Raw genomic sequence first — 16,267 nt, forward strand, 5'->3', positions numbered from 1 at the left:
ACAAGAGATCCTAGTTTTGGAAGAAGATTTTGATCTCATAAACTTGGTGGGATCCGAAACTCGGTGGGATGAATCACATGAGGTTATAATCTGTTTAGATAAAATAGATTAGGTAGAGGGGGGGGGGGGGGGTTGTTTATATGTTAAACCATCCTTAAAACAATACATAAGGGAAGACATATACGAGAAGAGAATGGAGTCACTAGAATCAATATGGGTAGAAATCACAGGTAATATTAAAGGGGCTAAAAAAAAAGGTACTTATGTAATATCTGGGCTCCCATTTTTCTTATGAGACCGCGTCCCCTCGCGGGGCTCGCTGCGCTCGCCACGCTTCGGGCGCGGTGGCTCGCTGCGCTCGCCACACTATATAAAATCAACTCCATGCGTAGTTGGATAGTAGGGGTATGAAAAAGTGGGGTGCATTTAACATGGGAGCCCAAATAATACATAAGTACCAAAAAAACTTATAGTAGGAACATGTTATAAACCACTCAACATAAATACAGAGGAGGAAAAAGGGATTCGGTATGAAATCCCAACGGTTAAAATCCCGAGAGGGTCTAAATAAAAAAACACATGTCGGGTCAAAAAACAGTGAAAAAACCCATGTCGACCTTGCGACCTGTCAACGGAAAGTCATGTTGACTTTTTCACCTGTAAATTCTATAAATCGGTATTTTGACCCTGTCAGGATTTTAAATGTCGGGATTTTGTCCTTGTCGGTATCATGACCCATTCGGGATTTTGACCCTGTTGGGATTTTGACCGTCGGGATTTTGACTGCATCCCGGAAAAATACCTTTTGCTAGATGTGGGAAAAGCGGCCAGTTTAGGGGACATTATTATTATGGGTGACTTTAACTACCAGAAATAAATTGGAAAGATAGGTCAAGTAGCCTAGGGAAATGTATTTTTGGATGCCCTGAGTGACCACTATTTGTATCAATTTATTGAAAGTCCAACCAGAAATAACAATATCCTGGACCTCTTGATAAGCAATAATGGTGACATTCTTACTAACATAACCATAAGAGAGACATTCGGGAACAATATGATCACGTTTGATTTAAATTTTAACAAAGATAATTATATTGGAGTAACTAGGACCTTAAATTTCAGAAACGCAAACTTTGGTAAGTTTGAGGAATCTTTACAGCATATATACTGGAAGGAATTATTTTGAGGTATGGATACTACTAAAAATTGGATAAAATCCCCAGGAGGGCACTGATAAATTTATTCCTAGGGTAAATAAAAGAACAAATGTCAAAAGGAAACTGATGTGGCTCAACAGCAAAGTCAAATTCGCAAAAAAATAAAAGGAGGGCATTCAAAGAGTATAACAAGATGGGACACCAAAATCATTTGCCGCATATAAAGAATGTAATAAGAAATGTAAAAATCCAATCAAGATGGCAAAAAAACTGAACGAAAAATAATCCCAAAAATGTCTACAGTTATATAAAAGGGAAATGGCTCTTGATTGCACCCAAACTGTATGTTTGAGTGAGGAAATAGTCAATAAATAGATCAAATAGAACCTAAATAGTAACAAATCTCCTGGCCCAGACGAAATACACCCTAGGATACTAATTGAGTTCTGCCATAGCTCTAGTATTGTATCTGATATTCAATGAATCAATAAACCCGGGGACAGTACCAAGATGCTGGAACATAGCTAACGTAGTACCAATATGGAAGAAAGATAGCAAAACTAACCCTGAAAATTATAGACCGGTCAGCCTTACATCCATTGTAGGGAAAATATTAGAAGGAATAATAAGAGATAGTATCCAACAATTTTTAGAACAGGAGAAGGCAATAAGTAAGACCCAGCACGGGTTTGTCAAAAATAGATCATGTCAGACTAATTTAATTAAGCTAATTAAATTAGTCTGACATGATCTATTAAATTAGTCTGAAATGACATGATAGAAGCTCTATGAGGAAGTCAGTAGGGGGTGGACTTAGGGAAATCTGTTGATGTAATTCTTCTTGAGTTCGCTAAAGCTTTTCACACAGTGCCTCATAAAAAGGTAATTAATAAAACTAGATAACTTAGGGTTAGGAGATACAATTTTAATTGGATTAAAAACTAGTTGCACAATCGGGGAGAGAGAGTGGTGGTAAATGGCATACATTCCAGCTTGGGTAAGGTCCAAAGTGGTGTCCCACAAGGTTCAATATTGGGACAAGCCTTGTTTAATATATTCATTAATGATATAGGAAGTGACATAGTGGGTAGATTTACAATATTTGCGGATGACACAAAATTGAGTGTCAGGACTGCCATTTGATATCATTTTGGCCTGCAGTGCCTCTGGTCTGCAGGAGGTGCTGCAGTTCGCTTTTGGCCTGCGGTACCTCTGGTTTGCCAGAGGTGCTGCTGTTGTGTTTGAACTACAGTACCTCTGGGTGGCCTGGAGTTATTAAAGGGAATTCTGCAGTAGAGAAGTACTTGGGGTCATCATAGATGAAAAATTGGGTAATAGTGCACACTGCTCAACTGCAGTAGCAAGAGCAAACCGGACACTGGCATGTATTAAAAGAGAGGAATGATTCAAGGGATGCCAAGGTGATAGTGTCTCTTTACAGGGCATTGGTGAAACCACACTTGAAATACTGGGCCCCGCACCTTAAAAAGGACATAAATGGATTGGAACAGGTACAGAGAAGGGCAACTAAGCTAGTAAAAGGTCTCAAATCAATACAATACAAATATAGGTTAACCAGGCTTAATATGTTTTTACTGGAGAAATGGATGTTGAGAGGAGATATGATTAGTATGTTCAAGTACAGGATTAGGAATCATATGGAACTGGGATATGATTTGTTCACTAACATGCCTATACTTAGGACACACGGGCATGTACTGAGGCTTGAGGAAAATATATTCCATACTGAATTAAGAAGAGTATTCTTCACCATTAGAGCAGTAGATTTTTGGTACTCATTACTGGTGGGGGTGAATACAGCAACTACTGTTAATGAATTTAAATTGAAACTAGATGCATTTTTGGCTACTAAGGGAATCCTATAGTTATGACTTAGGCCCCATACACACCAGAAAGATCAGGATCGTCTAACGATCGTCTAACGATTTTGTGTGCACTTTCCTGCGGCGCTCTCCCGTGGCCTTTTAACGATGTGCTAACGATCGTGTTCTATGTTCCATACGATTTACTAACGATGTACTCACGATACGACATCGCACATGATGGTCGTACGACAGTCGGATGTGCGGATCGTGAGTGCATCGTGAGTGCACTGGTCACGGTCGTTTTTGGAATGTAAATAAAGGGCCGGGCTACCAGAGGGGAGACAAGGTGGGGACAAAAGAACACAAAGAATTATGGGCTGGGCTAGCAGAGGAGGGTAACAAGACTAGGAGCCATTTTGCAGGACCTCATTTCTGCTTTGTGACTAGTGAGGCTTGGTGTATACCTGCTGAACGCAGCACATTGCTATTTTTGTCTGCTTTGTTTTTGCATTCCTTCTGAATGCTGCACATTGCTATTTTTGGCTGCTTTGTTTTTGCATTCCTGCAGAACGCTGCACATTGCTATTTTTGGCTGCTTTGTTTTTGCATTGCTGAACAAAGTGTGTTTTTTTCCCCCATTTTGCTTTTTTGAATTATGGATTCGTTCCAGCAAGATTTCCTGCTTTCCTACGTTGTGCTCAGGGTGAGGAGGATGAGGGCCCAGCGTAGGAAGGCTCGATCCTGCTGGACCAAGCAGTGGCTCCTGGGACGACAAGCGCGGTCTCATATGCCCCTGCTGATGGAGATTCGCGAGAATAATCCCCAGGATTATCGCAATTTCCTTCGCATGGACGATGAGACCTTCCAGGAGCTGCTGCGTCTGGTCACCCCCCACATCCAGAAGCAGGATACCAAGTACCGGATGGCTATCCCTGCTGAGGACCGGCTGGTGGTAACCCTCAGGTTTCTGGCTACAGGACGATCGCTGGCGGACCTCAAGTTTGGATCCATCATCTCCCCGCAAGCGTTGGGACTCATCATCCCGGAGACCTGTAAAGCCATCGTGAAGGTCCTGCAGCATCAGTATTGCAAGGTAAGGAAAAATATACCACACACTTGTAGTGAAAAGATAACGTTTTTTATTTAAATAATGGAACTGTGAGTTTCACAAATACTGATAATTTTTTTTTTTTTTTACAGTATAAATATAAAAATTGCCAAAAAAGTTATGCAAATATCAAAAATATAAAGCAAATGTATTGTCTTTGTTCGGACATGAGGTAGATCTCAGTATGACACATGGTGCTTGTGCAGATAATGCATGTCCCCTCCACCTCACGTGATGCATAGTGCAGATGCAATAGTCCTGGCACCATTGATATGCACTATGTGCCACGTGGCCATGTCCTTTGTCTGTACCACAAGTACCATGTGTCATACAGCACATTGAGTACACATAATTTTTAAAAGTGCTTTGTGTTGATTTAAATATTGTTATCCTAAATGCTTATATAGTAATGTTGTTTATTTAAATATTGCAAGAACATTATATTAATTGACTGGAATGCAGCAAGGGGGCAGCATGGCAGACGACGCATGTAGCGCGGACAACAAAAGCACCCTCATGCATCCATGGCGCATAGTGCAGAAGTAGTGGTCCCGGCCCCATTGCTCTGCACTCTGCGCCACTGTAGCATGAAGGTCCTTTAATTGTCTGCACAACATGCACCATGTGCCATACTGCTCCAAGCATGGACCTATAGAAAGAACACACATAGCATATAAAACATAGGCAAAGTGCCCTAAAAATAACAAGGCATTTCAAATGCTTCATTGCCATGCGGCAAGGGACAGTATGGCAGACGACGCATGTAGCGCGGACAACAAAAGCACCCTCATGCATCCATGGCGCATAGTGCAGAAGTAGTGGTCCCGGCCCCATTGCTCTGCACTCTGCGCCACTGTAGCATGAAGGTCCTTTCATTGTCTGCACAACATGCACCATGTGCCATACTGCTCCAAGCATGGACCTATAGAAAGAACACACATAGCATATAAAACATAGGCAAAGTGCCCTAAAAATAACAAGGCATTTCAAATGCTTCATTGCCATGCGGCAAGGGACAGTATGGCAGACGACGCATGTAGCGCGGACAACAAAAGCACCCTCATGCATCCATGGCGCATAGTGCAGAAGTAGTGGTCCCGGCCCCATTGCTCTGCACTCTGCGCCACTGTAGCATGAAGGTCCTTTCATTGTCTGCACAACATGCACCATGTGCCATACTGCTCCAAGCATGGACCTATAGAAAGAACACACATAGCATATAAAACATAGGCAAAGTGCCATAACTACTAAAATTATTTTAACTTAAAACCAAACCAGTGCCTCATTGCCTTGCAGTATGGAGCAGTAGAGAGACGGCGCTTGTAGCGCAGATAAAGAAAGGGACTCATGATTACCTGTTGCATACTGCATATACAATGGTCCCGGCCCCATTGTTCTACAAGTATGCAACAAGTCAGCATGGCCATTATCTCCGCCACAAGCACCGTGTTACATACTACTCCATGCCAACTGCGAAATAATTCTATGGGATGCGGTCATAAATCTTGCAAAACCGGTGTATCATCCAGGTTCGTGCTGTCTCCCAACAATGTTGTATACATGTGACTGTACCGGGGTGGGGTCTGAGGTTGGGTACAGGATTGTCTAATGGGCGGGGTGTTTAAAGGCAATGATGCAATGGCTGGTGAGGGTACGGCAGGCATCTGTTGCAGCGTCTGGTGCAATGGAAGAAGCCCCATCAGTGTGGTTTTGATTGACAGGCGGCCCTGTCGGCCCATAAACAGGAGTTCGCTTGTGACGCGTTCGAACGCCATCTGTTGGTCCGGATGTAGCTTCCGTAAGCCATCAGCCATGTACTTTCCAAAGGTGTCAAACTCATCAGATGGCCTACGCAGCACCTGTTCGGCTCGAACCAGAATATCATCGGGTTCTTGTTCAGGAACTGCCTTGGTTCTGCGTTTTTTCTTTTTGCCAAATAGTTGAGGCGGGGTGGGGGTTTCCGGAACTCCATAGATTGTTCCCGATGAGTCTTGTGGCTCTGGGGTTGGATTAGGGGTTGAGGTGTGGACCACCTCTATCTCTGTACTTGTTGTCTGTGGAAAAGAAAACAACAACAATTAGTTAACATCACCTTCTCTTTTTTTCAGTTCCCCAACACCGTTCAGGAGTGGCAAAACATCGCTGCTGAATTTGATGAGGCGTGGAACTTTCCTAATTGTGGAGGAGCCATCGATGGGAAACACGTCCGGATCAATCAGCCACCCCACAGCGGTTCGTACTACTTCAACTACAAGAGGTACTTCAGTATTGTGCTGATGGCTGTGGTCAATGCGAACTACGAGTTCCTCTTTGTGGATGTCGGCAGGAATGGTCGGGCCTCAGATGGTGGAACTTTGAAGGACACCAAGTTCTACCACAGGCTCGCCTCCAACACCATGCACTTGCCCACAGCTCAACAAACCAAGCATGGGCTGAACTTTGTATTTGTTGCGGACGAGGCATTTGGGCTTCATGAACACATCATGAAGCCCTATGCCAAGCGTGTACTGGACCACGACAAACGGGTGTTCAACTACAGGCTCTCCAGGGCACGCCGGCTTGTGGAAAGTGCATTCGGGATAATGGCCAGCAGATTCCGCATTTTCCACACAGCCATCAACCTCCGGCTGGATAAAATTGACTGGGCCGTCATGGCGTGCTGCGTCCTGCACAATTTACTTCGCCACAAAGAAAGGGCACATCGCCCGGCAGGACCAGCACCGCCGGAGGACCCAGATGATCCCAGGGAGGTTGCCCCAATTGTGTCCCTGGAGATGCCGGCCCAGCAGTACCGGGGGACAGCACGAGCCAAACAGGTCAGGGACCAATATAAGGCATATTTCAATGGTGTTGGTGCTGTCCCCTGGCAGGAAGACCACATTTAAAATCTTTTTGGATAAAGGAACAAAAAAATGATTGAAAGAAAGAAATGGGGCAAAGGGGTGATATACACATTGGCCCAGTACTTACTGATAACGGCTGGGAACTTTCATCCATGGCCGCTGTCACGTCATCCGCCTCGCCTTCCACCATCATGCAGAGCCCTCGCCTTGGCACCTCCTGGCTGAGTGTGAAGGTCAGCAAGTGGTAATACCACAGCGACGTCTCATACACCTCTCCTGCACCAGCACCGGACCTTTTGGAAGACTGTATTTTTTTATGTTCCTTAAGAAACACAGTCCGCAAATTCTGGATCTTTTTACGGACCCATTCCGTATCAGCCTCTGGGTTGTAGCTCTTGCTAAATTCAAGGAGATCTTGCAGCGCTTGAGCTCTTTTGATTTTATTGCTATAGTCTTTCGACTTTGTCTTCCAGAGGCATTCAAGTTCGCGGTATTTCTCTATGAATGCCTCCACAAACTCCTGTTCTTTGGCCAGTGCCTGGGACATTCCTGCCAAAAAAAAAAAAAATTTGACAATAGTCTATGTACATATTTTTCAAATGTCAATAGTTTGGTTAATATAAATAGTAGTTAAAATTAAATGTTTCATTAAACTGTATATAATTAATAAAAATAAATGTTTTGTTTTTATACATTTAAGAAATTTTAATAAATCATATTTCTATACATTTATCATCTTTACATTACATTTAGTGGTGGTGGCATAATATTTGGTAGGTAGGCCGCAGGGGAAGATTGGCGGCTGGGCTGGCATAATACATCTGGCCACCTTTATTAGTGGGCAGCGGGGACCCAGGTGGGGTGTTGAGTTCAGCGGTGGCCTGGTATGGGCAGCGGGGACCCAGGTGGGGTGTTGAGGTCAGAGGTGGCCTGGTATGGGCAGCGGGGACCCAGGTGGGGTGTTGAGTTCAGCGGTGGCCTGGTATGGGCAGCGGGGACCCAGGTGGGGTGTTGAGGTCAGCGGTGGCCTGGTATGGGCAGCGGGGACCCAGGTGGGGTGTTGAGGTCAGAGGTGGCCTGGTATGGGCAGCGGGGACCCAGGTGGGGTGTTGAGTTCAGCGGTGGCCTGGTATGGGCAGCGGGGACCCAGGTGGGGTGTTGAGGTCAGCGGTGGCCTGGTATGGGCAGCGGGGACCCAGGTGGGGTGTTGAGTTCAGCGGTGGCCTGGTATGGGCAGCGGGGACCCAGGTGGGGTGTTGAGGTCAGCGGTGGCCTGCTTACCTGCTGTCAGGTGCGCGCAGTAGAAGACGCCGTGTGCTCCTTCGCTGCTGCATCCACGGGGCAATATGGCTGCGGTAGGAGTGTCCAGGAACTCGCGCGAAAACACGGATCGGATGGATGGTCGCGACGACGGAAGCACACTCAATGTGCTAACGATGTGCATATGATCAACACACAATCTGCGGTCGGATCGGCTGATTCTGCTGCAGGAGGCAAAACCGCCAATGCGACATACGAGCTGACGGGAGCGCGCATCCAATCGTTAACGACCACAATCGTGAGTAAAAAACAAACGATAGTGATAAGATTCATGCACAACCGTCGTTACGAACGACGAATTGTACCCTAATCTTGCATGAATCTTTCTGGTGTGTATGGGGCCTTACTCAAGTCAGTAGTTACAAGTCAAATAGGATGGACTAATGTATTTTTTCAACCTTAATTACTATGTTACTATGTTGAATCTACCACCACTACCAGTGGCGTAACAATAGCCCCGCAGACCCGCAGATCTACTTATCTCTTGTCTGCGAACCCGGGCGGCTCTCTCCTGGCACAAAAAATGTCCACCCCCTTACAGCAGACACTTTTGAGGATGCTAGAGGAGGCGTTGACCTCCTATAGCATCCTCAAAATCAGTCTGCTGTTAGGGGCGGCCATTTTTTGTGGGTCACTTTCAATAAGCCTGCCAGGAGGAGAGCCGCCCGGGACCGCAGACAAGAGATAAGTAGATCTGTGGTTCCCGGCGGCAGCAAGTAGTGTGTTGGTGGAGGGAGGCGGGCTTTATTTTACATGGGGGGTGGCCAAAATTCCCAGCGGGGGGGCGCGCAAATATTAGTTACGCCACTGACCACTACAGTTGTCTCTACTGTTGCCACTGGTACTATGATTACTGTTATTCTACCAAATAAACTTGCAAACCTGGTTAAGAAATGATATAATGATTAGCACAAACATATGTACAGAATTGATATAATGATGAGAGATTCAGAAAGTGAGAGATTTGGTAAGAAATCTCCAGTTTTTTAAAGTGGCAATCATTTACACTCCAAAACCAGTTTGAGTTTGAAGTGTAAATAATTGCTGCTTACCAAATCTCTCACTTTTTGAATCTCTCAACCCATTAAATTTCACCCAATATGTTGTGCTAATGGAACACAGTGAATTCGATTCTGGTTTAAACCCACCTGATCAGAGCCGGACTCAGCCAATCTGATGCCCTAGGCAAAATTTCCAAATTGTGTGCAAGGTGTGCAGTGCACACAGTCCCCTGGGTCCTGGGGGCCCCACACGCTGTGCACCCTGCACCCATTTCATTCTACTCACCTCATTGTTGGTCCAGCAGAGCAGTGGTAAATGGCCACTGGGAAAATGGCTGCATAGTGACCCATAGTCATATTAAACAGCGCATAGTGAGACATATTCACATTTCACAGCACGTAGTGACCCATAGTCACATTGCATAGCATGAAGTAACCCATATTCACATTACAGAGCACGCAGTGACCCAAAGTCACATTACACAGCACGTAGTGACCCATAGTCATATTACACAGCATGTAGTAACCCATACTCACATTTCACAGCATCCAGTGACCCATAGTCATATTACACAGCATGAAGTAACCCATACTCACATTACACAGCATGTAGTGACCCATATTCACATTACACAGCACGTAGTGACCCATAGTCATATTACACAGCATGTAGTGACCCATATTCACATTACACAGCATGTAGTGACCCATATTCACATTACACAGCATGTAGTGACCCATACTCACATTACACAGCATGTAGTGACCCATACTCACATTACACAGCACGTAGTAACCCATACTCACATTACACAGCATGTAGTAACCCATACTCACATTACACAGCATCCAGTGACCCATAGTCATATTATTTGTATTTAGTATATGCTTAATACACTTTATTTTATGACATCTGACTTTTATTCAATTAATATTGGTTATTATATAAGAGATCTGATCTGCTTTTCATTTTATGCCTGGCTAAATGTATCCGGTGGCTCCACTCATTCAGATGTTTCTCCACTGCAATGTAACCACACTGAAAGATTCAGGTGACGGTCTCCCAAATTGATCTTTGGAGGGAATTGGAAGATATTATTTTACTGTGGACTCCAAGCAAGTTTCATGTGGAGACATTGCATCAGTGATAGAGGTGAGATCCTCAGACACACACAAATGACCATCTCCACAAAGGCATGCATCCAAGCGATACAATTACAAGAGCTGAACTAAAAGAGTATATCCTGCTTGTATTGATAACATTAATAGTCTTTATATTTCCCCAAAGGTGATGTTATTTCCCTCTGGAACTGTACATGTTACAAAGAAATGGGAAAGATGACAGTTTTTATTTCAGTCTGCTCTCAGTAACAAATAGTAAGTGAAGCATTTATACAGGTAACCAATTACAAAAGCTGTCATGTCTCCAAAGATTGCAGAAGTGAAGTTTGTACCACGTCGGGGCGGTGAACAAGAAAAGAGCAGGACTTTCGTGTACCTAGAAAATATTTTGGCAGTTTACCAGTTTGGCTCAGGAGCTGTGGTTCTAGTGTCTGCTACAATGACATACGGCCTCATAGGCATGCGTACATTGAGTGTTAGGGGTGCATAGGCACACCCTAATGCTGTGCACACCCTTATGAACACCTTTTTTGCTGTTAGCAATACCACCAATACCTTTCAAAGAATTTTGCTTTTTAGATATGTATTCCATTCAAATAGTTCCCATCAATCAATTATGTGTGTTTTTCATTAATTGTACTAGACCATTGTTATATCACTACATACCTGCATCATCCATGTATGTTTATGACTTTATTTGCTTGTACTGTTACACAGAAAAATTAGAAGATTAAACCTGGAATAGGCAGGAGATTATGATGTGGCTGAGAGACGTTTTATATTGTAGCGTGTGCCAATAGATTATGGTAGAGACGCCTGATTGGCCGTGTTAGACATACCCAATGGGCGGTGTTAGACATGTCCAATAGGTGGTGATAGGCACACCCCTTTGATGGTGCACCCCCTAACCCTGAAGCGTGGCAAGTTCAGCGTGCCCCGCGAGGGGCGAACGGAACGCGTCTTCCGACCTTTTAATACCCCCTCTATCCACGTCGGCGTGGACTTGATTTCATATAGTGTGGCGAGCGCAGTGAGCCACCGAGCCCTAAGCGTGGCGAGCGGACGCGGAATACATGTAAAGTAATCCACATCCCCTCGCGGGGCTCGCTGCGCTCGCCACGCTTCGGGCTTGGTAGCTCTCGCCACACTATATAAAAACAACTCCACACCGACATGGATAGTGGGGGTATGAAAAGGTCGGAGGACGCGTACTGCTGCGGTTCGGGGTGGCATGGATAGTGGGGGGGAGCGTAAAACCTCATTGTATGTCCTACAATGATATTATTGTATAGCTAATGTCATGTCATTGTACACCCTATAAAATCGCATGCGATCGCATGCGATTTTGCGGGAGTTGCTATGCAATCCCCCGGGGCTAAGAGAGCAGTGAATAAATTACATAGGAAAATCGCATCGCATGCCCCTTAAAATATTTATCAAAAAGTGTATTACTAGGTCATATTCTTAACTGCAAGCAATCTACTCACAATGCTGATGTTCACTTAGTTGAGAAATCTTTTTATAATTGTGAATGTGTTACAGAGTGTAGACACAGAGGTGCTGCTGTGATCATGATAGATGGTATCGATAACTGCCAGGTGGCTTTTACTGTAGTGCAAGCAAACATGGGTAGCGCAGTGAGCATATTATGGGAATTTCATCAATGCAAGCCGCACCCAGGAGTCCCTACTCCGCAATTATTAATGTTGGGTGGTATGTGTCTGCCCTTGTAAGTGATACTGCACCTGACAGGTGTATATGTGGGTCTAAATTCACAATTAATCAAAAACATTGCTACTGTAGTGTCTTCAGACTGCATCATGCATAGGAATGTAAATGTATCAGACATCTAGCCTTGTTTCTATATGTTTGGAAGGTAGACAGAAAGATAGACAGACTGAAAGATGGTCTGGAGTTCAGAGGTCTCAGGCAACCAAGTTTTGTGTACTTTCAGTACTTCCAGGCCCTCATTCTGATCCATATGCTCCCCTGCGCATTTGCGCAGGGGAGCGATGGTTTGAGACTGCGCATGCGCTACGCAGTTATGCGCATTTGCAGGCATGGTATGCTAGCGGGCATGGCGAGTTCGCTTGGAGCAGTGCGAGAGGGGGCTATGTGGGGTGATAGTTCTGTCTGCTTTATATACTAGTCCAGTGAAAGTGCTGTATAGTCCAGACCCGTGCCAGTGATATTGCTGTATAGTCCTGTCCAGTGATATTGCTGTATAGTCCAGTCCAGTGAAAGTGCTGTATAGTCCAGTCCAGTGATACTGTTTGTATAGTCCAATCCAGTGATATTGCTGCATAAGTCCAGTCCAGTGGCACTGACGTTAAAACAAAACAGAATATGTGTTGCGATCCTTGTAGCGCTCAAATAAAATGATAATGAGATGGAAATAGTTACGTATTTCTTTGCCCTGTGTGGCCAAGATGTAGTGGCCACACAGGGCAAAGAAATACGTAACTATTTCCATCTCATTATTATTTTTATTTGAGCGCTACAAGGATCGCAACACCTATTCTGTTTTGTATTATCTGTGTGGAGGGACTGAACTATCCCTCATTGTTGTTTGTGATCTTTATTGCTGCTCTAGGCGCAGTAAGGCTGGTTTCACACACTCCGGCTCCTGCCGGACGGCGAAAACCCGCACGGCTTAAAAGCCGTGCCGTCCCTGCAGTGTGTAATGGACAGCTATGTGTCCATTCACACAGGACGGTCAGGGCACGGCTGCCGGGTAGCAGCCGGATCTTTCCACTGCAGTGTCCGGCTGCCGTGGCGTGGCCGTCCCGTCCTCACAGGTCAGTGTGTGCTGAGGGCGATGGAGGCCTTTCACACACACCGGTCATTTGGTGTCCGGTTTTAGATCTCCACCGCCCCCAAACTGACGTCACTTCAGTTTCTACCCTCAAATTTACACAGCACCGGCTCACGGAGCCGGTGCATGTGAAAGAGACAACTGTCAGGCAAAAATCCGGACAAAGTGTGTCCGGCTTTTTGACGTCCGGTCAAAACCAGAGTGTGTGAAACTAGCCTAAGGGGATGCAGTGTAAATCCCGACGCCGGAATCCCGACCGTCGAAATCCCGACAATTTCTCCCTCCGGGGGTGTCGTGGAGAATAAATTAGTGTGCCGAGCGTAGCGAGGCACCGGGCCCGCTGCGTGGCGAGCGCAGCGAGCCCGCAAGGGGGGGGCGATCCATGTCCCCCCCTTGTCGGGATTTCTGCGGTCGGGATTCCGGCATCAGGATTTTGAATGCCGGGATCCCGACCGCCGGGATTTAATACTGAATCCGCAGTTAGCACAGTAGAGAATTTTTTCTTGTTTATCCTGCACTGACGTTAAAGTCCATTGGCACTGATGCATAAGTCCAGTGATACTGCTACATAAGTCCAGTCCAGTGAAATAGCTGCATAAGTCAGGTGATATTGCTGCATAAGTTCAGTCCTGTGGCACTGATGTTAAAGTTCAATGATACTGCTGCATAAGTCCAGTAATACTGCTGTTAAAGTCCAGTGAAATTGCTGCATAAGTCCAGTCCAGTGGCACTGACGTTAAAATTCATTGGTACTGCTGCATAAGTCCAGTAGTATTGCCGGTAAAGTCCAACGATACTGCTACTCAAGTCCAGTCCAGTGATAGTGCTGCATAAGTCCAGTGATACTGCCTTTAAAGATTATGAAGAAACTAATTTGGAGGATAAACTAGTGAAAGAACAAGAACCACTTCCTCCTAGTGCTAAAGTTGCTGCCACTAGTCATGATGACCATAGGCGAATCTAGGGGGTGGTCCGGGGGTGCACTGGACCACCCATTAGCTTAGTAGTATCTCCTGAGGAAGCCGCTGAGAGGACATAGAGGCGGAGAAACGCGTTGAGAGGGGACACTTATGCTGCCAATAAACATCTGGCTGATGAATTCTACTCGGATATGACCAAACGGTAACGGTCAGAGGAATTCACTACTGGTAATTAACCACCTGCATGACCCCCGGATTACAATTGAGTATACGACGCTAAATGTGCACATTTCTGTGGGGACTTGAACTAAGTACTAACCTACTAACTGGCTCTGTGTATGAGCAAGAAAATCTTTGCATTTGCTTCCTAATACTTGAATCTAACCAGCACCAGTTAAAGGGGGGAGTTTTTAATGTCATGTGTAAGGGGCATTATGTGTGCAGCATCATGTGTAAGGGACATTATGTGTGCAGCATCATGTGTAATGGGTACTATGGTGCATGGCATCATGTGTAATGGGTACTATGGTGTCTGGCATCATGTGTAATGTGTACTATGGTGTGCGGCATCATGTGTAATGGGTACTATGGTGCCATCAAGCAAGAACCCCCTAGCGGTCCCAGCAGAGGGCTCTGCCCACCACAACACTCCCGTCACCCGTTAACATTACATCCCCAAGAAGAGTCCAAGGGTGTTGTTGGTTTTGATGCCTGACCTTCCCATCACTGTACAGGAAGAGGTGGCTCCTATCACTATTTGCACGCCCTCTGCATATGCTGGAAGGATCACCCACAGTCCAGTTCCTGATTTTGAGACTGAAGTTGTCAATGTTGTCCACCAGGAGGAGGGTATTGACATAGCTGGTGCTGAGGAGAAAGTTGATGAGAATAATGCTGCTGATGGGTATGTGGCTTGCTTAAATTAGGCACCTGGCGAGACAGTTGTTATATCTGGGATGAAAAAGGTTGTTGCCATGCCTGGGCAGAAGTCACAAAAATCCACCTTTTTGGTCAGGAATTCTTTTTATCCAAATAAGGACAATTGTCTCGCCATATGTAGCTTATGTAAAGTTGCAATAAGCAGGGGTAATACCGTTGGCCACCTAGGGACATTCTCGTTGATGCGTCAGCTGAAGTTCGTTCATAAGTCACTGTTTAGTTCAAAAACTGAGAATAGGACCGTAAGGAGTCCAGGGACACATAAATCCTTTGATCTTGTTCAATCCAAGCACCTGAAACCACACCAACAAGTTTCTCCTCATCAATTTCCTCCTTGATCCGGATCAGAGATACTCCTGCAGGCCATGTCACTGGCATGACTAAATCCTCTTCTATCCGGGATTCTTAGGGAGGATCCGGCAGCTCTACACCTACTGCTGCCATTGCTGCTGTTGCTCTTGGGAGTCATTCATCATCCCAGAGGGCAAGTCAGAACACATCTACATATTTCACTAAGCAATTGACTGTCCAACAGTCATTTGCGATGAGGACAAAGTACGACAGCATTCATCCTATGGCAAAGCGGATAACTGTGGCCTTGACAGCTATGTTGGTGTTAGACATGCACCTGGTATCCGCCATCAATGGAGTGGGATTTAGATGATTTATTGAAGGTATTGTGGCCTCGGTAGCAAATTCCATCTAGATTCCACTTCACTAGGCAGGTGATACCCAGGATGTACAGAGACGTCTGAAAAAGTGTCCTCAGTGCCCTTAAAAATGCAGTTGTACCAAATTAACCAAATACATGTTTACAAGTGGTACAGAGCAAACTAAGGACTATATGACTGTGACAGTCCACTGGGTAGATTAATCACCTTCTGCAGCAACAGCAGCATCTCCGAAATGCCAGCTACTTACAAGGCAGGCTACGCTGTGTATAAAAGGTTTCAGTAACAAGCACAACGCCGACAACCATATAGAGAAACTGAGGGAAATCATTGCGCAGTAGCTTACCCCACTTAGACTCTCCTGGGAATTTGTGATATCGGACAAGTAACATTGTGCGGGCATTACATATGGGCAATTTCTAACATGTGCCATGTTTTGCCCACACAATACATTTGGTGGTGTAGCATTTTCTTAAAAGTGATGGGCAGCAGGAGATGCTTGAGGTGGCCTGCAAAATTGCGGGACTCTTTTGCCACTTCCATTG

The 16,267-nt window shown here is 45.3% G+C and overlaps 1 protein-coding gene across 1 annotated transcript; it reads right to left on the reverse strand.

The window, feature by feature from the left end:
- Positions 1-4,705: 4,705 nt before the first annotated feature.
- Positions 4,706-7,853, reverse strand: LOC146064261 (uncharacterized). Its single transcript, XM_083177541.1, has 2 exons — positions 7,062-7,853; positions 4,706-6,145 (listed from the first exon to the last, which is right to left on the reverse strand). The coding sequence occupies exons 1-2, from the start codon at positions 7,479-7,481 to the stop codon at positions 5,588-5,590; spliced, it is 978 nt and encodes a 325-aa protein (XP_083033667.1). The 5' UTR covers positions 7,482-7,853; the 3' UTR covers positions 4,706-5,587.
- Positions 7,854-16,267: the final 8,414 nt, after the last annotated feature.

Source organism: Crinia signifera, chromosome 3, assembly GCF_055691185.1.
Source record: "Crinia signifera chromosome 3, ASM5569118v1, whole genome shotgun sequence".
Lineage (NCBI taxonomy): Eukaryota > Metazoa > Chordata > Amphibia > Anura > Myobatrachidae > Crinia > Crinia signifera.